The following is a 23631-nucleotide window of genomic DNA, read 5'->3' as shown; positions in this document are numbered from 1 at the left end:
TCTGTCCCTGGCACACAAGGGTTTTCATCTAAGACTAGAGTTTCTTAGTGCCATGTGGAAGACAAGCCAGCAAACATGGACGTGTGCCCATGTGTTGTACTGTATTTTGTTCCATTCCCCATTGCAATTAGGGTAACTTCATGTGCGTCTTGTAGCATGTATTTTTAGACACAAATGTAATTGATTTTTTTTAACCAGCGTTTAAAGGTAAATTATATTGGGCTTGCGCCGTCGCAAAATAGATGTAAAGGTTAAATAGGGTGATGAAGAATTCCTTAGAAATGTATCTTTGATAACATGAACATGATGAACTTATTAGGGACAAGTTCTGTCTGTCATGGTTCAACCACCTTTTGTTATATAATTTATCCTAAAGTGTTTTCTGCTAACGTGTTAAGTTATTCTGTTGTATAAAGGCAGTCAGAAACTCAGAAAAGCTGTAACTTTAATACAGTATTTTATTTATGTGCCGGTGGCTTATTTTGCCTTTTTATTCTAGACTTATATAATAAATACTTAATACTATGCACTGGAAGGCTGCATTTAAAACAAAATCAACCGCCTATGTTAGTGACTGGCTGACACTGATATCTTCTGTGAAACAGACCTGTAAGCCATATAGCCTTCAGTATAGCTTAATTAAAATATCAAACAGATAACAATTATGGCAGCTATTCCATTAAGGTTCGCTGTTTTTAATTAACAGCAGTTGCTAATAGTAAATACCAGTAAAATATCACTGTAAACCAAGAGAAATATAGTTGTGACTTGCATTCACTCAGGTCACATCTCTTTCACTGTTATCTGCTCTATTTAATCTGTTCTTAGGTGGGAGCAATGACAGAATAACGTACATGGACATACAGGGTGCGTCTACACATGCAGTTAATGCACCTGTATTTTATCTGTAGAAAATTCAGGCTTATTAAAGCACTCCAGGGCAGATATCTACATGTGCATCCCCATCAGGAGAAATTTGGGCCTGATAGCAGGGCTACTTCAGCCCAGCTGTGCCCCACCAGGGCTGGCAGGGCCACAGGGGAGAGCTGTCTTTGCTTGATGGGGATGCCACCTGCCAGTCAAGTAGAAATCCATCCTCCTCAATGTGGCTGACTGGCAGCATCCCCCCTGAGCAGGGATGACTCTCCTGGCCACATGGAAATCAGGTCCTGACCTCATCTCCACATGGCTGAGACGCAGCAGTCCCAGCTGCTGAGATAGCTCTACAGGCCACATGGGGATCAGGTTGGGACCCAGTTTCCATGTGGCTGGGATGCAGCAGTCCTGGTTGCCAGGACCACTCTACTGGCTATGTGGAGAATGGGTCCCGACCCATTCTCCACATGACTGGGATCCAGCAGTCCTGGCTGTTGGGACAGCTCTACTGGCTACATGGGGGATGGTCTTGGGACCCCATCCCCACATGGCTGGGATGCAGCAATCCAGCTGCCAGAGCAGCTCTACCAGCCACTTGGAGTTTGGGTTTCGAACCAATCTCCACGTGGCTGGGATGCAGCAGTACGGGCAGAGCTCACCTCTGAATTGGGGCATAGCCAGGCTTTAGTTTTAGTGGGCCCCTTGGGGTGACCAGAAGCAAATTGCCATACTGAGTAGTAGCTAATGCACCATTAATGTAGTACCTGTATTTCCTGATACTAGCAAATGGCACATTAGCCTAATTTACTGCACAGTAAATCCTGCCCACGTGTAGATGGTGATGCTTTACTGCTCATTAGTCTTATGTGCTGCAAGGCATCTTGTGTAGATGTTTCCACGGTGTGATTATCTAGTTCCTATTTGGCCTGGTTTGAAAAAGGTTTAAACATCTCGCTCTCTATCCTCCTCCCCCTTCTAATTAAACTAAAAGATACTATACTTAAAAGAAAGAACTAGCTAGTGGATAGTTTGAAAATGATTTCTGACCTATGTTCTCTTTCCCTTTTTCTTTATAAAATAAAGGAGGCAGGTTCAATGGGGCTGAGAAGACCGTGAATGGTGCAGGATGGTGATTAGCACAGTTCCAAGCTAAAGACTATAAAGTGTAACATTTATAAAGTATTAAGTCAGGCAAAATCAAGATCAGGGTGCCCAGGAGTCTTGAAGACACCTTTGTACTCCCCCTGCTCTTGGGTCCACTTTGTACTGGGCAGGTTCCCATGTTCAGATCAAGCTAACATACACCAGCTGCCAGTCACGGCCATGACTTCTTTTGTTCAACTAAGCCTCTCTCTATTGGCACTAAGGATGCGTCTGGCATGGGAAATACTACAGGGGCTATACCATTTCACTCTATGGGGAAGCTCCACGGAGAGCTAATTAGAACAGCTTCAGAGCAGTATCGTATTGTAGAAGGAGTGCAGAGCTGCCCTAAAATCCTGAGAGATCTGCCTCCTAAGGGCTGGGACAGCTCCTAGAACATTTATTCAGTTGTTTTTTAGTTTATTCAGTCAGAATAGCCATTGATTTCATGGAACTTTTCTCTGAGAGAGGAAATAATTTTAATTAATCTTAATTTGAGCTCAGAGTTGAGACTTAATCAAACTTTAATTTTGAATTTCTTGGATTTCTACTGTTCTTTTTCTAAAAACTGTGCACTCTGGATTGGCACGTGAGGTTGGTCCATGGATGTGAACCCACACACCAGCCTGACTCAGCCCAACACACCAGTCTGACTTACCAGATGTGGTGGTGCACCAGGACAACAACACATACCAGATGCAGCCATTTTCCAGCCTGACTTAGTTCACCTGAATCTGGCCATGTGCCAGCCAAATAAGCCAAATGTATTCCAAAATATGGCCACCAAGTGACCACACACAACCAGGCATGTTGTTCAGCTTGAAGGGCTCCCCGTGTATCTGGAAATTTGCCAGCAGAGGAATGGAAGTTAATGCTGCCACCAGTCCCATGCAGACAAATTTTCAGAAATGTGGGGAGCCCTGTGGGCTAGATGACAGCTCCATTGTCCAAATATGGTCCTTAAGCTAGAAGTTGAGGACCACTGGTCTAACAAACATTTTGAACTGAGCGTATCCCCATAATTATTTTTAATTATTATGTATTGACATCCTGTGTTTTTTTTTTTTTTTCAATAACATGTAAGGGAATTTAGAGAGAGAATGTTAAATCCATTTGAAATAACTTGGGTCAGAAACACCAAAATTATCCAGTGCTGCAGGCCTGATGTGTGACACCAGGCCAGTGTGCAGCCTGGATTTGCAGCCTGGTCCTGCTCCAGCAGTCTCCCAGCTTGTTGTCTGGCCCCAGAGCCACTTCCATGGGGCTGCACTGCATGTTGCCAGAGCTGCTGTCACATGTAGCATGGCCCAAAGTGGCATGCAACCACTCCAGGGTTGTGCTGCATGTGATGTCTACTCCACCACTATGAGACATGAGCTGGAGCAAGCACTGCGCACAGCAAATGAGTCCATCCATCTGGTTTCAAGTCTTAAATGCTGGGACTCTATAAGACCCTGCATGCTGTCTGTGGGTCACTCTGAGATCCATGGAAAGCACCAGGGACAAGATGATACAACTCTGGGCCAGTGGGCCAGATCTTCAATACCCCTGACTTAAGAGTTCTGCTCTGACTTTAGTGACCAACTAGATTTGAAGCTATTTTTTGCATTTACACAAATACAAAACAAGGGTTTTTTTTACCGAATTAGCTTGGGAAATAAAGCCACTCATCTCACTCATATTCCCATACAAGGAAGCCTCATCAAATACATTATCTATCATTAAACTCCTGCCAAAAGCAGCATGCGCTCAGCAAAGGATACCATCCATGAAGTGAATTAAAGGCAACCAACACTAAGCATGATTATAAAACACATGTCCCCTATTCGGCAAACATACTGATAGGAGCCTACTTTTTTTTTAATATTTATTTATTTTTATATATAACTCTACCTCCAACACTCTGCCAAGTGGCCCTTGTGGTTCAAAGCATACTAAAAACCCATTACACTGTTCACACTGCACCATCACGCGAGCACACACCTAACCCACCCACTGCCCTCTTCAGAGGGGTTAATCCTGAAAAAGTCTATTCCAGACACCTCTCTACCAGATTAGGTCTGCCATTTCTTTCCCGTCATCTTCTTCTGTCTTTCTGTATTACCAGTACATTTCACTTAGTCCCATTTTAATAGAGTCCCCAACTGTGGGGTCCGAGTGTCTGTTTGTGAGCATGTTCCTGGTTTTCCACAGTACGTACCTGAAGCAGGAGATGAACTGGTTGAAGTACACTGTTGGGGCCCCTTGCTGTCTGGTCAGGTGCCCATAGAGTACCACTTCCCTGGTCAGGTTTCTGATGCCTGTCACCACCAGGAGGAGCGCACAGACTTTCTTCCACACCTCCCTGGCATATGGGCAGTCCCAGAAGAGGTGGTCAGTCATTTCTGCCTGCCAGCGGTGGGTTGGCCTCAGGCAGTTCGATGGACCTCTCTGCCCTGCGCTGTTTCTCCATGCCTGCATGGGAAGTGCCCGGTGTGCTGCCTGCCAGTTTATGTCTGTGCTTTTTCTGCAGGTCCCTGTGGAATATTTGCTCCCACATGGCCTGGCAGCTGTCACCAGGTAGTAAGTCTACCAGTGATATGGTGTCTCTTGCCTGATATGGTGTCTATTGCCTTTACCATCTCCCGTATCTTGTGGTGGTTTACCAGGATCGTTAGGGTAGCATCATGCAACTTGTATTTCTCTCGAAAGTGCTTCAGGATCTCGTAAAACCATGGGGAAAACATAGTCCACGAGCTCCCGTTAGTCATTGTATACACTTGCCACTGTTCCAGCAACTGCCCTGCAAAATACTTAACAAAGTTGGCTGTTTTAGATTCCCACCCCCTGTTGCCAGTTTGCAAACCTGGCTCATGTGCTTGACCCAGAGGAAGAGGAGAATGTCTGGCATTCCTCTGCCTCCAAACTGCTTTGTACAGTGTGGCCCTTGCCACTGTCTGCCATGTAGAGTTCCAAAAGAAAACATGCATGACTCTGGATTCTGCAAATGACTTGTTCTGAGGTGGGGAAGACTAGAGTGGTGTGTAGCAGCATCAGCAGGAGCACTGCATTCATCAGTGCCACCCCCCCCACACACATTGACAGGCAGTATGATTGCCATAGCCCCAGTCAGTGTCTGGCCTTGCCCTCCATCTTTTCTCATGCCCTCTGCCCCATCAGCTCTGGGTCAAACTCCACCCCAAGGAACTTTACCCCTTCCTGGGGGACGGAACCACCAGGAGTGATGGGTCCTGGAGCTTACCCAGTACTAGGCAGGGGTACCTATAACAGACTTATAGGCAGGTGTTTTTGCTCATGTTGAGGTTGGCCTGGGCTTCTGCTCCATATACCTAAGTGTGTTGTAATGCTCTTTCTACTGACCCTTTGTCCCTGCATATGATGTTCATATCATCCATGTATGCGAGGACTTTCGTTTCCTCCCTGTTCCTCCCAGGGATTTCCACTCCCCTGATCCAGGCGTTCTGAGTCGTCATGCTAATGGTTCCATTACACAAATAAACAGGATCAGGGATAGCAAGCAATCCTGCCTGACACCTGATTCTACTGCAGTTGGGGCTGTCAGGGACCCGTTCACCAGGACCCGGCTGCTCATGTTGATGTATAGTGCATTTATCCAGGTGACAAAGGTTGTGGGGACTCCCATCTTTTTCAGAGTCTCAAGTAGGAAGTGATGGGATACCCGTTTTGTCCCCACTCCCACTGGTACTGGAGTGCATCATGCAGCTGCATCAGGGCATTGTGGATCTTTTGCCCTGGCACTTCATGTGCCTGGTCCTTGTGCATCAGTGTACCTATAACAGACTTAAAGCACTTGGCCAAGACTTTGGTCATTAGTTTTGGGAGTGTAATCGGGCACCAGATCCTCAAGTTTCGTCTCTCCTTTTTCTTGTACAGAAGGGTTATGAGGCCTTCCTCCATCACCTCTTCCAAGTGGCCTCCATCAAGTGCTCCTGATAGACCTCCAGCAGGTCCAGGCCCACCTGGTTCCAAAAAGTAACGTAGTACTCTTTGGGTAGGCCATCTGCCCCCAGAGTCTTACTGTTCTGGAAGCTGCAAAGCATCATATAATCTCCTCCAGCATCCACTCCCACTCCTCCACCAGCCTCTGTCCCTTGTCCTCACCAGAGACCCACTTGGGCCATGATAGGTTCCTATGAGGCTCATCTTGATAAGATATATGGAAATGCACATTGAGCAGGGTGCCCTTCAATGCTGAGCTTTTTGGAAGTCATGGTGAGCCATTACCTTCAATACATTTTTACTTTCTCTTCATTCCCATAGGTGAGCTTCACCTTTCTTTCCCATTTCCAATCATTCCTGTTTTTTCACCAGCCTTGCATGTCTGGCAAACATTACCAAACAGGTCACCCAGGGCCCCAAACAGGTCACCCAGAATCCTTCTCTTTCCCCCCTGTCTCAGCCTGTTCTATATGACTAAAGCGTTTCTGCCCTCCATGAGGAGGAGCTGAACCAGGTTGCCCTGCACCTCATCTGCATATACATTTTTGGAGGATCCCAGGACTTATGGCAAGAACACTCAGTCACGAATGGGGGTTAATTAGCACACAGATCCTTGGTGAGGGGTATCTGCAGTACACATACATGGGGGTCACAATGACTTGAAATGCTGTTGACTCTGCTGGGGCTTGAACCCTATGTTAAATCATGGGCCTTTTGGCTTTGGACTAATGTCATGCATTGTTTGTCCTACATGTAACTAGGTACAAAAGTGTTTCTTAAAAATGTGCCAGTGGAGTACCTGTGCTAAAACTTGCAGGAGTTTCAAAACAGGTAAAATGCCTCAATTTTGAATGAATTAAGTCTACAGCTACTGTGTCCAAATTACTACAGGAATGTCTTTTTCAAGGTCAGTGTTTTCAGATTTGTTCCTCCCTTCCATCTGTTCAGGGAGAATAGAGTCTGACAGTAAGAAAGAGGGGAAGGGTCTGCAGTAGTTGGGGGGAGGCAAGGAGCAAGGGGGCTACGTGACACCAGAGTTTATTTTCCTTGCTGTAGCAGTGGGAGGGGGACACATTCAAGGCAGATATACAATAATTAGATTCTATACCTGGAAATTATAACAAATGTATACATTTTCCAGGTATAGAAACTAATTACCGGGGGGGGTGTGAATCTTATATCCAAGTACGTTCTTGGAATCGTATATTGTAAAGACCCTGTCAAAAAATAGCAGAAATTAACATGAAAAAATATAAGAGCACAGGTCTTCTGACATTTCTTGCATTAATGGACAGTGTTATATATGCCATTTAAAGATTCTGCATTGTTATAACCATGGAAAAAAGAACTATACTTCTCTTTTAACCTCTAATATCGGTTTATTAGGATTTCAGTTTATTGATTCTTGGAGGGTATATAAAAGTATCCTCTATAAAGAGCGTATTTGACAAGCTTTAATACTGTTTATCTTTCAAAAGATGTTTTGGGTTGTGGCAATGCATGTCACTGAAGAACTAGCTTCTCTTTCTCCTTTAGTTTTACCACCTTAAAAATATAGTGACTTCTTTAAAAAGCAGTTCATTTTCCATCTAATTAATGCAGCGCGTGTCTACACATGCCCCTATGGTGCCATTGTTACTGTGTCATCATTTAAAGTACTAAATGTGCTGCACTGTGCCAGTGGCGGATGGTAATTTTTTAGCCACTGCATCACTGTAGCAAGATTTCATAGATTTCATAGACATTAGGGCTGGAAGGGACCTCGGGAGATCATCGAGTCCAGCCCCCTGCCCAAAGGGCAGGAAGTCAGCTGGGGTCATAGGATCCCAGCAAGATAAGCATCCAATTTACTCTTGAAGGTGTTCAATGTAGGTGCTTGAACCACCTCCACTGGCAGACTGTTCCAGACCTTGGGGGCTCGGACAGTAAAGAAATTCTTCCTTATGTCCAGCCTGAAACGGTCTTCATAGTTTCATAGTTTCATAGTAGCTAGAGTCGGAAGGGACCTAGGTAGATCATCTAGTCCGACCCCCTGCCTTAGCAGGAAAGAGCACCGGGGTCAGATGACCCCTGCAAGGTGCTCATCTAACTTCCTTTTAAAAATCCCCAGGCTAGGAGCCTGCACCACTTCCCCTGGAAGCTGGTTCCAGGCCCTAGCCACCCTGACTGTGAAGTAGCGCCTCCTAATATCTAATCTAAACTTACCCTCCGCCAGTTTGTGACCGTTATTCCTGGTCACTCCTGGCAGCGCACGGGGGAACAGGGACTCCCCCAATACCTGCTGATCCCCCCTGACCAGTTTGTAGCAGGCCACAAGGTCCCCCCTTAGCCTTCTCTTGTGGAGGCTAAACAGGTTCAGGTCCCGTAGCCTATCCTCATAAGGCCTGCCCTGCTGACCCCTGATCATACGAGTGGCCCTCCTCTGAACTCTTTCCATATTGTCCACGTCCCTCTTGAAGTGTGGCGCCCAGAACTGGACGCAGTACTCCAGCTGCGGCCTGACCAGTGCCGCATAGAGGGGGAGGATCACCTCCCTGGACCTGCTCGAGATGCATCTGTGGATGCATGATAGGGTACGATTGGCCTTCTTGACTGCCTCCCCACACTGCCGGCCCATGTTCATCGTGGAGTCAATGACGACTCCAAGATCCTTTTCCGTCTCCGTGCTGGCAAGAGGAGAGTTCCCCAACCTGTAAGTGTGGTGCCGGTTCTTCTTCCCCATGTGCAACACCTTGCACTTATCAGTGTTAAACCCCATCCTATTCTCATCCGCCCACCGTTGCAACCTGTCAAGGTCAGCTTGTAGCCTATTGCACCCTTCTAGTGCACCCACATCCCCCCACATCTTAGTGTCATCAGCAAACTTGAACAGGGTGCTTTCTACCCCCTCATCCAAGTCACTGATGAAGATGTTGAACAGTGCAGGCCCGAGGACCGAGCCCTGCGGAACCCCACTGCCCACATCCTTCCAGGTCGAGAAGAACCCATCCACTACCACCCTCTGGGTGCGGCCCTCCAACCAGTTGGCGACCCATTTGACCGTGTGGGCATCGACACCACAGTCTCTCAGCTTTTTGATGAGGACAGGGTGAGAGACAGTGTCGAAAGCCTTCCGGAAGTCCAAAAAGACTACATCCACAGCAACCCCTGCGTCTAATGATTTGGTGACCTGATCGTAAAAGGCCACCAGGTTGGTCTGACAAGACCTGCCACTGATAAACCCATGTTGGTTGCCCCTGAGCATGCATTCCCCCGCAAGGCCCTCCTGGATGTGTGCCAGGATAATTTTTTCAAAGAGCTTACCCGGGATTGAGGTCAGACTAACTGGCCTGTAATTTCCCGGGTCCTCTTTTTTTCCCTTTTTGAAGATAGGGACCACATTGGCCCTCTTCCAGTCCTCCGGCACCTCGCCAGAGCACCACGAGTGCTCATAGAGCCGTGCCAGGGGTCCCGCAATGACCTCAGCCAGTTCCTGTAGAACCCTAGGGTGAAGATCGTCCGGACCAGCGGACTTGAACATGTCCAGCTTCTCCAGAAGTACCCTAACTAACTCCTCGCTAACCCTTGGCCCAGGCGTGTCTCTCTCGGGGCCCGAGGGGGGCCCAGCAGGGAGGTGGTTGAACTGGTCCCTACTTAGGAAGACAGAGGCAAAGAAATCGTTAAATATGTTAGCTTTGTCATCTGGCGTGATGACTAAGTTGCCCATCGTGTCCTGCAGGGGCCCCACATTACCCGGGACCCTCTTTTTACCCCCTATGTATTTGAAGAAGGACTTCTTATTGTCCTTAATCCGGGAAGCTAGTCCTATCTCCAACTCTGCCTTGGCCCTCCTGACTGCCCCCCTACATCCTCGGGTGACTATAACATAGTCCTTCTTGGCGATGACCCCATCTCTCCATTGGGTATATGCCTCCCTTTTAGCAAGGAGACATTCCCGGATGCTCTTAGTGAGCCATGGGGGTTTATGTGCCCTCCTGCTCCCTTTGACCCTTGTTGGGATTACCTCCCTTTGGGCATGGAGGATCGTCTCCTTAAGGAGCAACCACTCACCTTCGACATCCGATTCCCTTCCCCTCTGGGTCCTCAGCGCTTCCCCAACGATCCTCCTTAGCTTGTTGAAGTCAGCCCTCCTAAAGTCTAGGGCTGTTGCCTTGCTGCAGCCCTTTGCCACCTTACGCTGGATGGTGAATTCCAGCAAGCGATGATCACTGTCTCCCAGGTGGCCCATCACCCGCAGCCCCCTCACCAGGTCATCACCCGTGGCCAGCACTAGGTCCAACAAGGCGTCTCCCCTGGTGGGACTGTGCACCTCCTGGGTTAGATGGAGGTCCTGCAGTCTGGCTAAGAACCGACGTGAGCGATCAGACTTGGCTGACTGCTCCTCCCAGCAGATGTCTGGGAAGTTCAGGTCCCCCATGATGACCACATCCTTAGCCCTCACTGCCTCTGTAAGCTGACCTAAGAATTCCAGGTCGAGCTCTTCTCCCTGGTTGGGAGGTCTATAGTAGACTCCCACCGTTAAGTCTCTCTCCCCTGGACTGCCTTTTACTCTAACCCAGAGCACCTCAGAGTGCCCCCCCTCTACCCCCATGCTAATTAACGAGGAAGTATATTCCTCCTTGATGTAGAGTGCTACTCCTCCACCTTTCCTTCCTATCCTGTCCTTCCTGTATAGCCTATAGCCCTTGACACTCACCGCCCAGTCATGCGATGAGTCCCACCACGTTTCTGTGATCCCTACTATGTCAGGGCTGGTGACAGCTAGGAGGAGGGCGAGTTCCTCCTGCTTCTTCCCCATACTTCGAGCATTCGTGTAGAGGCATTTGAGGCCTTCAGCGGTTGTGCCCACTGACCCCCTAGTCTCAGCAATGCCCCGTCCCCCATCGCTTACCTGTTTCTCCCTTTTGACCATTGGTCTGGGCTCGCTGGCTGTTGCTGGGCCTGGTATGTCATCGTCTCCTCCGCCCTCATCTTCCCCCTCCCCCGACGAGCCTAGTTTAAAGCCCGCCGAAGGAGGTTCACCAACCTGGAAGAGAACACACGCTTACCTTTAGGGGAAAGGTGGAGCCCATCCCATCCCAGCATGTCTCTCATCACGATGTGCCGGTCATGGCTGAGGAAGCCAAAGCCCGCCTCGAAGCACCATTCCTGTAGCCTCCAGTTGGTCTCCGCAATGCACATCTCGTGACGTCTGCCGCGTCCGCTCACTGGCAGGATGGAAGAGAAGACCGCCTGTGCGCCCATCTCCCTCAGCACGCCTCCCAGAGCATGGTAGTCCTCCATCAGGCGATCAGGGGCTCTCCTGGCCGCATCGTTAGTACCCACATGGACAAGGACCATGGGGTAATAATCGGAGGGCTGGATGATGGACTGGAGCATCCCCTTCACATCCTGAATCTTCGCTCCGGGCAGGCAGTATACCTCACGTGCTGAGGGATCCTGGCGACAGATGGGGCCCTCCGTACCTCTCAGGATGGAGTCACCAATCACGATGACGCGACGCTTCCTCCTCTTAGGCCTCTTGACTCCCGCCGCCCGCACAGGACATTGTGTGCACAAAGTCTCCTCCCTGGAATCTTCCACTGCTCCCTCCTCCTCCAGGGCTGCCAGGACCTCATATCTGTTCTCCAGATGGACAGGAGGAACTGGTGCCGCAACATGGTTAATAGCTCTGGCGCGGGAGACTGTCTGCCACTCAGCGGTGGAGGGCTCATCCCGGTCTGCCCTCTCCTCTGTTGTATCACCCTGCAGAGAAAGAAAATACCTATCAATTTCCTCCTCTGCCTCACGGATTCCCCTCAGCCTGCTAACCTCCTCCAGGAGCTCCTGCACCCGCTCCTCCAGGGTCCTAAGGCGGATACCTACAGGACAGGTGCAGGAGTCCCCAGTCCCTGCCCCCCCAGACCTTGCCAGGCAGTTCCCGCAGGCCAGGGGGTTGGAGGACGGCAGCCCCCCCGAGGGCTCTGTCTGGGTGGAGGCCTCGGACAAGCCCCGGGAAGGCCGCGCCCCCCGGGCAGGGGCCCTGGCAGAACTCCGTGTCGACACCATCGCAGGAGTTGCTGCCCTTACTAGCAGAGCAGGGGTCAGCCTCTGGGCCCCGCCTGCTCGCCCGCCGGCGCGAACGCCGCCGCAAACGCCGGCGCGCTCTTACAGACCGCGCCTGTTTGCGCGCTCTGTTCGCGCGGCTCGGGAGCGCGGCTCCCTACCGGCTCAGCTAAGAGGGACCCGGGGGGCTTCCCCTCCGGATCCGGCTCAGCTGCGCCGGCCCCTCAGTCCCTCAGCCCCACTTACCTTAGGGGGATCAGCTGCTGCTGGCCCCTCAGCTGCTCCGCTCGCCGCCGCCGCTTCTACTGCTGCACTCTCCTCCGCTCCGGGTCCAGAAAGGAGGCACACGTGTGGGAAGGACACACGTGCGCCTGAGTCCCTCTTCTCCCCGCTGCTCCTGACCTCCAAGTGGCGGAAGCTACGTCAAACCGCCGTTTATAAAGGAGGCGGTTTGAATTACCCGCCGCTGCCTTACCCACCAATCAGGCGCTCCGGTGTCACCGGAAGTGCCTGTCAATGATCCCGCCCCCTGAGCACCCCCACTGGGGGGGATCTGGTGAGACTGGAGCCTGCTCCCCTAGGCTAGTCCCGGGGGCACTCCCTGGCTTGGGGGACAACCCCCTAGCCCTCACCTGTTTGCGCGCTCTCTTCGCGCGGCTCGGGAGCGCGGCTCCCTACCGGCTCAGCTAAGAGGGACCCGGGGGGCTTCCCCTCCGGATCCGGCTCAGCTGCGCCGGCCCCTCAGTCCCTCAGCCCCACTTACCTTAGGGGGATCAGCTGCTGCTGGCCCCTCAGCTGCTCCGGTCTTGCAGGAGTTTGTGACCGTTCGACCTCGTCATCCCTTGGGGCGCTCTGGTGAACAGATGTTCCCCCAGATCCTGGTGGTCACCCCTGATAAACTTATAGGTGGCCATCAGATCACCCCTGAGCCTGCGCTTTTCCAGGCTAAAGAGTCCCGTGGCTCTCAGCCTGTCATCGTAAGATCTGTTTTCCTGACCTCTGATCATGCGCGTGGCTCTCCTCTGGACTCTCTCAAGCTTCTCCACATCCTTTTTGAATTGTGGAGCCCAAAACTGGATGCAGTACTCCAGCTGCGGCCTCACCAAGGCCGAGTACAAGGGGAGAATGACGTCCCGGGATTTGCTCGAGAAGCATCTATGGATGCACGCCAGCATTTTGGTCGCTTTACTAGCCGCAGCATCGCATTGCAGGCTCATGTTCATCTTGTGGTCAATGATGACCCCCAAGTCTTTTTCTTCTGTAGTGCTAACCAACGTAGCACTGCCGAGCCTATAAGGATGCTGCAGGTTTTTCCTCCCAAGGTGGAGAACCTTGCATTTTTCGGTGTTAAACACCATGAGGTTCTCGTCTGCCCATTTGCTGAGCTTGTCCAGGTCAGCCTGGATCACCCGCCTATCTTCTGGCGTGGATGCTTTGCCCCAAAGTTTGGTGTCATCGACGAACTTGGCCAGTCCACTCCTAACTCCAATGTCCACATCATTAATGAAGATGTTGAACAGGATGGGTCCCAGGACAGAGCCTTGAGGGACCCCACTGGTTACAGGGCACCATGATGATTGACTGCCATCAATCACAACCCTCTGGGTCCGACCACGGAGCCAATTTCCCAGCCAGCGGATCGTGGTGGAGCCAAGGCCACAACTGGGCAGTTTGGCCACGAGGTGATCATGGGATACCAGATCAAAAGCTTTTTTGAAGTCAAGATATATGACATCAATCTCTTCTCCCTTGTCCAGGTGATAGGTCACCTGGTCATAGAAGGAAATGAGATTGGTCAAACAAGACCTACCCGCAACAAACTCGTGCTGGCTGTCCCTTAGAATGTTAGCCTGGGCCAGTCCCTCAAGGATGGCCTCCTTAATAAACTTTTCTAAGATCTTCCCCAGGATAGAAGTCAGGCTAATGGGCCTGTAGTTAGCCGGATCCACTCTCCTCCCTTTCTTGAAGATAGATACCACATTGGCCTTCTTCCAGTCTTCGGGTACTACACCAGAGCACCAGGAGTTTTCAAAGACCCGTGCCAGGGGCTGGGCTATGACGCTCGCCAGCTCCTTGAGTACCCTGGGTTGCAGGTTGTCAGGGCCAGCTGACTTGAAGGTATCCAGCTTCTCAAGGTGTTCCTTCACGAGGTCAGCATTGATGGAGGGTAGGGGATCCCCCTCACCCAGATTTCCCTGTCCCATAGCAGGCATGGGCATCCCATGTGACTGATGAAAGACTGACGCAAAGTACTTATTTAATAGGTTGGCTTTTTCCTGGGCGTCAGTTGTCAGTTGCCCCATCTGGTTTAGCAGGGGTCCAACATTGCCCTTGCTTTTCCTCTGGCTCCCCACATACCTGAAAAAGGAATTTTTGTTGTCCTTGATGCCTGAAGCTAGTTGGAGTTCAGTTGCAGCCTTGGCTTTCCTGGTTTGGTCCCTGCAGGACCGGACCAGCGTGGAGTAATCCTCCTTGGAGGTGAATCCCGTCCTCCATCCTTTGTAGGCTTTCCTTTTTAGCCACAGTAGGTCCGCTAGGTCTCTGGAGAGCCAGGGGGGCTGCTGTGCCTTCTTGCTGCCTTTCCTCCGTGTTGGAATAGATTTAGCTTGTGCACTGAGGATCGCTTCCTTGAGAAGCAACCACTCTTCTTGAACTCCCATCTCCCTGGGGTCATGGTCCCTGAGGGCCTGACTGACTAGCCTCTTGAGCTTGTCAAAGTCGGCTTTTCTGAAATCAAGGACTTCTGTGTTGCTGACTGACTTGCCAGCTTTACGGCGGATGGTGAAGGTGATCAGCTCGTGGTCGTTGTCACCCAACTTCCCATCGATCACTAGGTCGCCGATTAGGTCATCCCCCGTAGCCAGTACCAGGTCAAGCAGCGCTTTGCCTCTCGTTGGCCCATAGACCTCTTGGGTCAGGTAGAGGTCATCCACGCATGAGGGAAAGCTTTGCGCCCGCTCAGATTTAGCTGAGTGATCTTCCCAGGAGATGTCTGGGTAATTGAAGTCACCCATGACAACCAAGGTCCTGGAGCAAGCGGCCTCAGTCAGTTCCCGGGCAAACTCCTGGTCAAGCTCGGGACTTTGAGTGGGAGGTCTGTAGTAGACTCCCACCGTTGTGTCCCCTGTGCCGAATTCCCCACGAATTTTTACCCAGAGGGTCTCTAGCTGTCCATGCCGGTCGCCAACATCAGCTTGCAGGGACATGTAGCTTTCCTTCACATAGAGAGCTACACCCCCGCCCCTTTTGTCAACACGATCCCTCCTGTACAGGGTATAGCCCTCTATACCCGTGGTCCAGTCATGGGTGGAGTCCCACCAGGTTTCCGTTATCCCAATGACATCATATTTCTTTGCACTGAGCAGGAGGATGAGCTCCTCCTGCTTGTTGCCCAGGCTCCTGGCATTAGTGTAGAGGCAGGCAAGTGTGCCCTTGGGGGCTCTTGCCTTGCCCACAGATTGTGCCAGGGCTGGGGCAGGGGTGAGCTCCCTTAAGTGCCCCCTTAAGTGCCTTGGTCCGCTGGCTTTGCAAGGGCCGTTCAGCGGGCCAGCAGGGGCAGTAGTCCCCCCATCCCCCAGCGGGCTTAGTTTAAAGCCCGGTGGAGCAGGTCAGCCAGCCTGGCTGAGAAGAGCCTCCTCCCCAGGGGAGAGAGGTGGAGGCCATCTCTTCCCAGCAGCTCGCTGCCTCTCTCTCCAAAGAGCAGGCTGTGGTCATGGAAGCCAAAACCTTCCTGATAACACCAGCGCCGCAGTCTTTGGTTCACCGCGTGGATCCTCCTCTCCCTCCTCAGCCCATAGCCCGAGACTGGGAGGATTGAGGAAAACACCACCTGAGCTCCCAGACCCCTAAGCCCCGCTCCCAACTCCCTGTAGCGCCTCATGACCTGGCTGGGGGTGCTCCGAGCCGTGTCATTGGTGCCCACATGAATAAGGAGCATGGGGTAGTGGTCTGTGGGCCGGAGGAGCTGCGGGATCCTCTCCGCAATGTCTCGGATGCGGGCCCCCGGGAAGCAGCAGACTTCCCGGGCTAAGGGGTCGGGGCGGCAGATTGCCCCCTCATTGCCCCGCAGGATGGAGTCTCCCACAACAAACACCTTACGCTTTGTCTTGGGGAGAGCGGGGCCAGTAGCTGCGGTCGAGCCTGGGTTGCCTGCGGGAGCTGGCAACTGAGCAGGCTCTGCTGTGGCTGCAAGAGGTGCGAACCTGTTGCTAAGCTCCGGCAGGGCAGTGGCCTTGGTGCGGCGGGCCTTGGGGCCCTTGACCACCTTGGTCCATGCTCCTGACTGGGCAGAGCGGGAGGTCCCAGAGTCCTCCTTAGTCCTGGAGGGAGACAGGGCTCTACCCTGCGGCTCCCGGGGGAAAAGGGCCTGGCAGTAGGAGTCTATCTCCTCCTCACAGTCCCTGATGGGACGCAGTCTCTGGACTGTGGCCTGGAGCTCCTCCAGCTGGCGCGCCAGAGACCCCAGCAGGGAGCAGACCCCGCAAGGGGAGGGGGCCATGCTCCTGGGCCCCAGAGCCTGAAAAAGGGACAGGCAGCCCCCACAGCCAAGAGCCAGGGGCTCCGTCTGCGTGGAGCCCGGAACCATGGGCTCCGTCTGGGTGGCCGTCTCTGAGGTGCCCAGTGGAGGGGCCGCAGAGCCCGAGGGGACCCTCGGGGTGCGGTGCGTGCCCATCCGTGTCATGCCTCTGGTAGGCTGGCTACGGCTGGGGCTGGCTATGGCTGAGGGGGTCGCAGGCAGGGTCTCGTGCCCTCTCACGCCCTCCCCTGCGCGAACTCTGCGCTAACTCAAGCGCCTGTTTACGCAGCCTCTTTGCGCGGCTCCGGTCGCGGGGCTCCCTGGGGGGCTGGGCCAAGTAGGGGCCTGGGCGGGGGCTTGATGCTATGTCGAGGGAGTGCGTTGCTACAGTAACATAGCAGCAGTGTCATGGATTTTCCTCACAGATGCTACATCGCTGTAGCACTTTGCTCCAGAATTCACCTTAGCTTCCCTGTAGCACATTGCTACAGCGACATAGTATCACATGTATATACGCCCACAGTGAAATAAAATAACCTGATTCACACCTTTTATGCACACTGTTTCTTGAAATCATTTCCAAAGTTAAATGTTACATGGCAATATGTTGGTTTAAATAAGATCAATCATGGGAATATATTGAGCAGACAGCTTCTAATGTAGTAGAGTGTCTTAACTAACCACAACAGGACCTTCCACTAAATAGGGTTATACTTGATTGATATAGAACCACTGTGACAGTTGCTGCCCTCTCCCAGGATTGTACAAAGGATGTGGCTAGAAGAAAGAGGGCAGATCACAACATTCCTCAAAACTCAGTGATCCCTGGCTGCTACAACAGCCCCTGGAGCAGAGGCAAGCAATGTTTTTGGCTGGAGTGCCAAAACCCCCCACAATGTCTACCTTGTAGGGTGCTGGAGTGCTGGCATGCCAGAAAAACAAAACCAAGGTGAGGGGTACATGGCAGAATGCACTGCATATTAATATAGTTAATAATCATAAATGTTGCTTTTTTTTTTTTACAGTAAATACCAATTTTAAATTTGGTGACAATAAATAAAACTACATATACTACTTTTGTGTATTTTTTTTGTTAAGCATACTGTGATGAGAGAGAGAAAAAAAGAGAGAGAAAGAGAGAGGGGAAAAAGAAAAGGGAAAAGGAGAAAAGAAAAAAGGAAAGGAGAGAGAAAAAAACAAAGAAGAGAGAGAGAGAACCAGACCCACACACACACAATTGGACATGCAGAACAGACACACACACGTGCCCAGAGCCAGGCACACATGCGCACACAGACGTGCACACACACACAGACGCGCACACACACACACACACACAGAACCAGACACAAAGATGCATATGCACACACAGATATACACAGAACCAGACACACACACACACAAAATCAGAACCACACGCACACACAGCCAGGCTGCTGGGCTGCAAGATAAAATCTGACCCCACAATGTCCCGGGCCTGCTGCAGCCCCTGTGCTTCCCTGGGGAGCTGGTCCCTGGGCTGCAACGTGGCCTGCCGAGGCTCTGGCCCAGAGTCTTCCCAGCAGCTAGCTGCAGGGGCAGTGATGCGGGGGCTTGGGAAGAGTATGGCTACTCCAGAATTCACCTTAGCTTCACTGTAGCCACTCCTGCCAGTGCTACTGCCACCTGCCCCACGCAGCTGAGCCCACAGAGGTGCAGCGCTCCCAGGAGAGGTGGTGCCAGCCTGTTCCCAGTTTGGGGTCTGAGCCAGGGCTGGGCTCAGAGTGCATGGGAGTGGGGTGGGCAGGTAATGATAATAGCTTTGGGAGGGGTGGAGCCTCCCAGCCCTGCCGAGCCCAGGCCAAGCCCAGCACCCCCACCAAGAAAAGGCTCATGCCGCCCTTGCTCCAGAGCATCAGCTCTGGACCACCAGCTAGTGCACCCATGCTTTAAAGCAGATGGTGGGGGAGGGGCCTGAGGCAGCACAACTCCGGCCACTTCCCCACCATCCACTCCAAGGCACATGTACAGTCGCTCCCAGCATGGAACTGATGTTGGAGCTTTGCAGTCCAGCACAGCTTGTAGCTGTCTCAGGCTCCAGGTAGCTGCAGCAGGTAATGGGCAGGCTGCAAACAGCCACACTGGGCTCTAGAGCCCTGGCATCAGCTCCGTGCTGACAGCAACAGCATGCACATCTCAGAGTGGATGGAGAGGGAGAGGCTGGGCTTCAGGCCCCTTCCCCACCATACTGTCTGAGGCACGTGTGCATCTGCCAGCTGTACAGAGCTGATGCTGAGGCTCCAGAGCCTGGCACAGCTGTTTGCAGCCTCCTGGCTGTAGCCAGCCCTGGCTCTGGATAGCTGCTGCCAGCCATGGAGCCTGGGCTGCTTGCTGCAAGGCTTGCAGCCTCCCAGCTGGGCAGCACCCTGAGCTCTGGGCTCCGTGGCTGGCAGCACCTGCCCAGAGCCTGGGAGCAGCCCAGGCTCTGTGGCTGGCAGCAGCTGCCCAGAGCCTGGGCCAGGGGTGGCGTGCCATGTAACATGGCCTTGTGTGCTGTGATGTGGCACATGTGCCGGGGGTTGCCAACCCCTGTCTTGGAGGATATTGGCAACTGACACAAAGTTTGAATTTTTCCTGTCTTGTGTCAGGGTGCAGGCCTAGTGGAGTCAGGCTCCAAGATTACCCAGAAGAACTTGGGACTTTGAGTGCACACACACTTAAGATAAAATTAATCATTCCTAGCATTCCCTTTTGCTGCAATACATTTACCAATTGACCAGTCCATGGTTGGGGTAAATGTAATGCATCCTGAAACTGCAGTAATTTGAAACCTTGGGTAAAGGAGTCTTATTTTTTCAGATCCCAAATGTTACTTATTAATTGCATTACTGACTCAGAGGCTTTTCTATTTATCATCTCTTATCTCTGTCATATCTCAACAACACCATAGGTGGATCTGATCTTTCCCTCTTCACTCTCTCTCTCTCTCTCTCTACTGTAGGGTACAGTAAGGAAAGGCACCTGAGGCTTCCTTCATGCATCTGGTTTGCAGTAGTTTCAAATGTATAAGAATAAAATTAATGACTTTTCTTGCACTTGACCTCCATGAACTCTACTAATTATTTTATGTACCCAATTTGGGTGACTCTTGGAGTGTTTCTACAGAGCAGTCTCCTGAAGTTTGATAGGAGCATGTGTACCCAATCCAGCATTACATTAACTAGTATTAGAAACAATAGTTAGGAAGAAGTGATCACATCAACTTCAGTGCCAGCTAGCACCCAACACTCATGATGCCTGAGTAGCTTGTACAGCCCATGCCAAAGCCCATGCTTCCATGTCTGTGATGCTACTGCTAAGTAAACTAGGTAAATTAAAGCTAGCTCAAGTATGTCTATATGTGCCACTATCTCACTCATTCTGTGCACACTTGAGTGTCCCTTGGCTATATGGATGTGCAGTGAGAGCTAAAATGCATCCTCACACTTCATAGGGAGGAGAAATCTTTTCAGTTCTACACTTGAATTGAATTGGTTTTTGTCAATGAAAATATTACATTGTTTCACTTGGGCATTTCTTGAAGGTCTGATGAGAGGTCAGAGTTTTATGATAGCTGGAAGATTGTCATTTAGGATTTCAAGATACTTTTTACTGGCTGTGTTTACATATGTAGCTGATGTGGCACCAGTTTCCTTACAAGTAAATTACTCATGAGTAAATGGTACCGGGCACACATCTACACGTGCAGGGGAGTGGAAGTTGATTTGCTGCCAATCTGCTCCTGCTTCCTGGGACCATGCAATGGGCCCCTGCTGTCAGTGGGCTCCAGGCTCCAGCTGCAGCTGCCAGCAGCTGGCAGCCCTCTTCAAAAGCCAGACCTGCTCGCTGCCTTCTAGCCAGCCGCTTCCCTGCCCAGGAGCAGCATGCCCTGTGCTGGGGCAGCATGTGGCAGCATTCTCCTCAGTGCCTGTGCCTCTCCACACTGTGGCTGCGCCAGCCTCTGCCCTGGCAGTGATAACTAGCAACTTGCACTCCTTCTGGCTGCCTCGGTAGCCCTGATGGCGTGCTGTGGTGACCACTGCCTGCTGTGGTGATAGCCTCCTGGCTCCCCCATGTGTAATGGCTGCCTGCCTGCCTAGCGTGCACTGTTCCAGGGCTGCTGCTGTGCACCTGCCACCTTCACCCAGTCCACCTGGCCAGACCCTGGCAGGGACAAAACCGACAGGCTCCAGTATGCCACCACCAGACCACTGTCACCCTTCTGGGCCTCTAGCCCCACCACCTCTGGACCCACGTGGCCAGCCATGATTGGTGACAGCACATTGTTCAGCATACTTGGGGTGACGAGCAGTAGCTGGAGGACTTCAGAATAACCCAGGCCACCTTCCAGGAGCTCCTGGAGCAGCTCTGGCCTTACTTGCAGTGGCAGCACGCTGGTATGCAGCCGCCCTTCCCCATGGAAACCCGCCTGGCCTTCACTTTGCTCAAGCCAGCCACATCTGCCAGCCTGTCATATGTTGGCTGCCTGTTTGGCTTGGGCAAGGCCACCACCAAAAAGGCCATTGTAGTAGAGGTGCACAGTGCCCTCCAGGACATGCTGGGGGACATTGTGCTCCGTGTACACAACCCCCTGGCAGTGGTGGCAGGGTTCCGCGCCCTGGGATTCCTCCAGTGAATTGAGGCCGTGGATGGGACCCACATCCCTGTCACCTACCCACCCCATGGAGACTGTGCCTACTACAGCCACAGTGACTTTCACTCCATGGTGCTTCAGGTCGTCACGGACCACCAAGGTGCACATGCCCCCCGAAGCCGAAGAGGACATTGCTGCCAGCATTGACTTGTTCTTTGGCATGTGAGGGGCCTGTGTCCACCTAGCTGCAGGGGCATGGGTTGCTTAGTAAAATTTGGCACCGTCTTCCCGCCTCCCTGCATGTTGTAGAGAGGAAACCCGGGGCCAGGGGAATGCAGGCTAGCCAGGTAGAGGGTGGGGATGGGGGCAGGGGGGAGGGGTGGGGAGAGCCCTCCCCCCCGATCAGGGCTTACCATGTAGCCGGGGCTCCATGTGGTCATGACTGTCAGCAACAGCGTGTGGCTCCGGAATGATGTCCTTGGATGGCAGGGTGCAGCAGGTGGGTGCCTGACCAGCCCCCCCCCCCCCCCACAAGGAGGAGCTGGCACTCCTGGCAGCTGGAAGTATCATGGCCAATTGAACCTGATAACTGGGGCTGGGGCAGTGCAGCTGTCAGGGCAGACACTGCTCCAGGTTCCCTGAGCTGCTGGTGGAGGGTGCAGCCAGGGAGCTGGGTGGGACTGGCTACTGGATTCCCAAGGGGCCCTCCCCTGGTGACATGTAGATAGCATGGCTGTGGCCTAGGTCACAAGGATGTCCATCAATTGTGACAAACCTGCAGAAGGCATGATACTGAATGACAGACAGCATGGCTTTGTCATGGGTAGGTCTTGTTTGAGCAACCTCATTTCTCTCTGTGATCAGGTGACTCGTCACTTGGACTAGAGAAAAGCAGTTGACATCATATACCTTGACTTCCAGAAAGCCTTTGACCTGGTATCCTATGAGGTACTGATCAAAAAACTGGAAGATATCGGGCTCAACTGTAGGACCATCAAGTGGGTGAGAAACTGGTTGTGGGTAGGATGCAGAGAGTCCAAATGAATGGGTCGATGTCATCCTGGCGAGATGTGAGCAGCGGTGTATCCGAGGGGTTGGTACTTGGCCCAGTGATCAATATCTTCATCAACAACCTGGATGAGGGGGTGAGAAGCCCATTGGCCAAGTTCATGGACACCAAGATATGGGTTTGTGTGGACACACCGGCAGATAGGCTGCAGGTACAAGCAGATCTAGACAGTCTGGCATGTTGCACAGAACGGAACCAGATGAGGTTCAATGTAGAGAAAAGCAAAATGCTGCATCTGGGAAGGAAGAACCCCCCACACACCTACAGGTTGGGCATCTCTAATCTGACCAGCACTACAAATTAAAGGGATCTGTGGGTAACAATAGACCGCAGCATGAATATGAGCCGGTAATGCAATGCAGTAGCCGCTAGGGCCAATAAAACTCTGGCATGCATCTATCAATGCATCTCCAGTAAATCCAAAGAAGTGATTCTCCTGCTTTACTCAACATTGGTGCAGCCACAGCTAGAGTATCGCATCCAGTCCTGGGCGCCACACTTCAACAAGGACATGCTAAAGCTCGAGAAGGTCCAGAGAAGGGCCTTCTTCACAACTAGGGTATCCAGACTAGGAACAAGCTTCCCCCAGAGGTGGCGCAATCATCTTCATCTAGAGGTCTTCAAGAGAAGACTGGACGGTCACCTCGCTGGGGTCACCTGACTCCAGATGTGTTTCCTGCTCATGCAGGGGGCTGGACCCAATGATCCTTCAGGGTTCCTTCCAGCCCTATGACTCTATGCATTGCTGCATAAAGGGCCTGGACTTACAGGCACTCCCTGACCAATGATTGGGTAGTTGATGGAAACCCACTGTGCCCGCAAGGACTTGACCTTTATGCAGCAGTACTGCACCAACTGGTTGTGTCCGTGCTCACACATCCTGGCTATCAGCCCCTGGTATATGTGGACGTTGGAGTGCCCACCCCGCTTGAACTTGCACTGCTCCTTTGCCTCGCCTCACAGTGCCATGAGGTCAACAGCCTTCTCCCTGGGCCATGGGTGCTGGCACGAGCATGGGCATGGCTGCAAACAAGGAGGACACCATCATGGGTCTCATGCCAGCTTTCTGGGTCCCCTTGTGGCTGCCCCTGTGCTGCTGGACTTGGACAGCTGTCTGCAGTGCCCAGCACAGGGGCCCAACATGGGACTGGCAGCCACATGACACAGGCAATGCTTTACAGCATCTGTAAGCTCAGGGCAGGGTGTTAGGGTTGGGCTGCAGGAAGGTGGAGCTGTCCTCAGCAGCCAGAAGCAGGCAGGCTAGGGTAGCCCATGGGGACACAGAGGTCTGGAGTGGCCTCAGGCTCCCTGCTGGTGTGCCTTAGGGTTCTGAGTGCCTGCAGGTTTTCAAAGGCCTGAGGGAGGGGCTGCCACAGAGGAAGCCTAGCCCTGGGGCTAGCCTCAGGCAGG

The 23631-nt window shown here is 52.2% G+C and overlaps 2 protein-coding genes across 9 annotated transcripts in view; one reads left to right on the top strand and one right to left on the bottom strand.

The window, feature by feature from the left end:
• Positions 1-23631, top strand: part of NTNG1 (netrin G1) — a 304356-nt gene that overhangs the window by 93087 nt on the left and 187638 nt on the right. The window lies entirely within an intron of this gene.
• LOC149864205 (uncharacterized) lies at positions 10549-21082 on the bottom strand. The gene is made up of 4 exons (XM_090048393.1): positions 20937-21082; positions 12271-12442; positions 11445-11724; positions 10549-11186 (listed from the first exon to the last, which is right to left on the bottom strand). The coding sequence occupies exons 1-4, from the start codon at positions 21080-21082 to the stop codon at positions 10972-10974; spliced, it is 813 nt and encodes a 270-aa protein (XP_089904519.1). The 3' UTR covers positions 10549-10971.

This window comes from Crocodylus siamensis, chromosome 5 (assembly GCF_052110815.1).
Source record: "Crocodylus siamensis isolate JL-2025a chromosome 5, ASM5211081v1, whole genome shotgun sequence".
In the NCBI taxonomy this organism is placed as follows: domain Eukaryota; kingdom Metazoa; phylum Chordata; order Crocodylia; family Crocodylidae; genus Crocodylus; species Crocodylus siamensis.
This window is presented reverse-complemented; position numbering and strand designations above follow the sequence as displayed.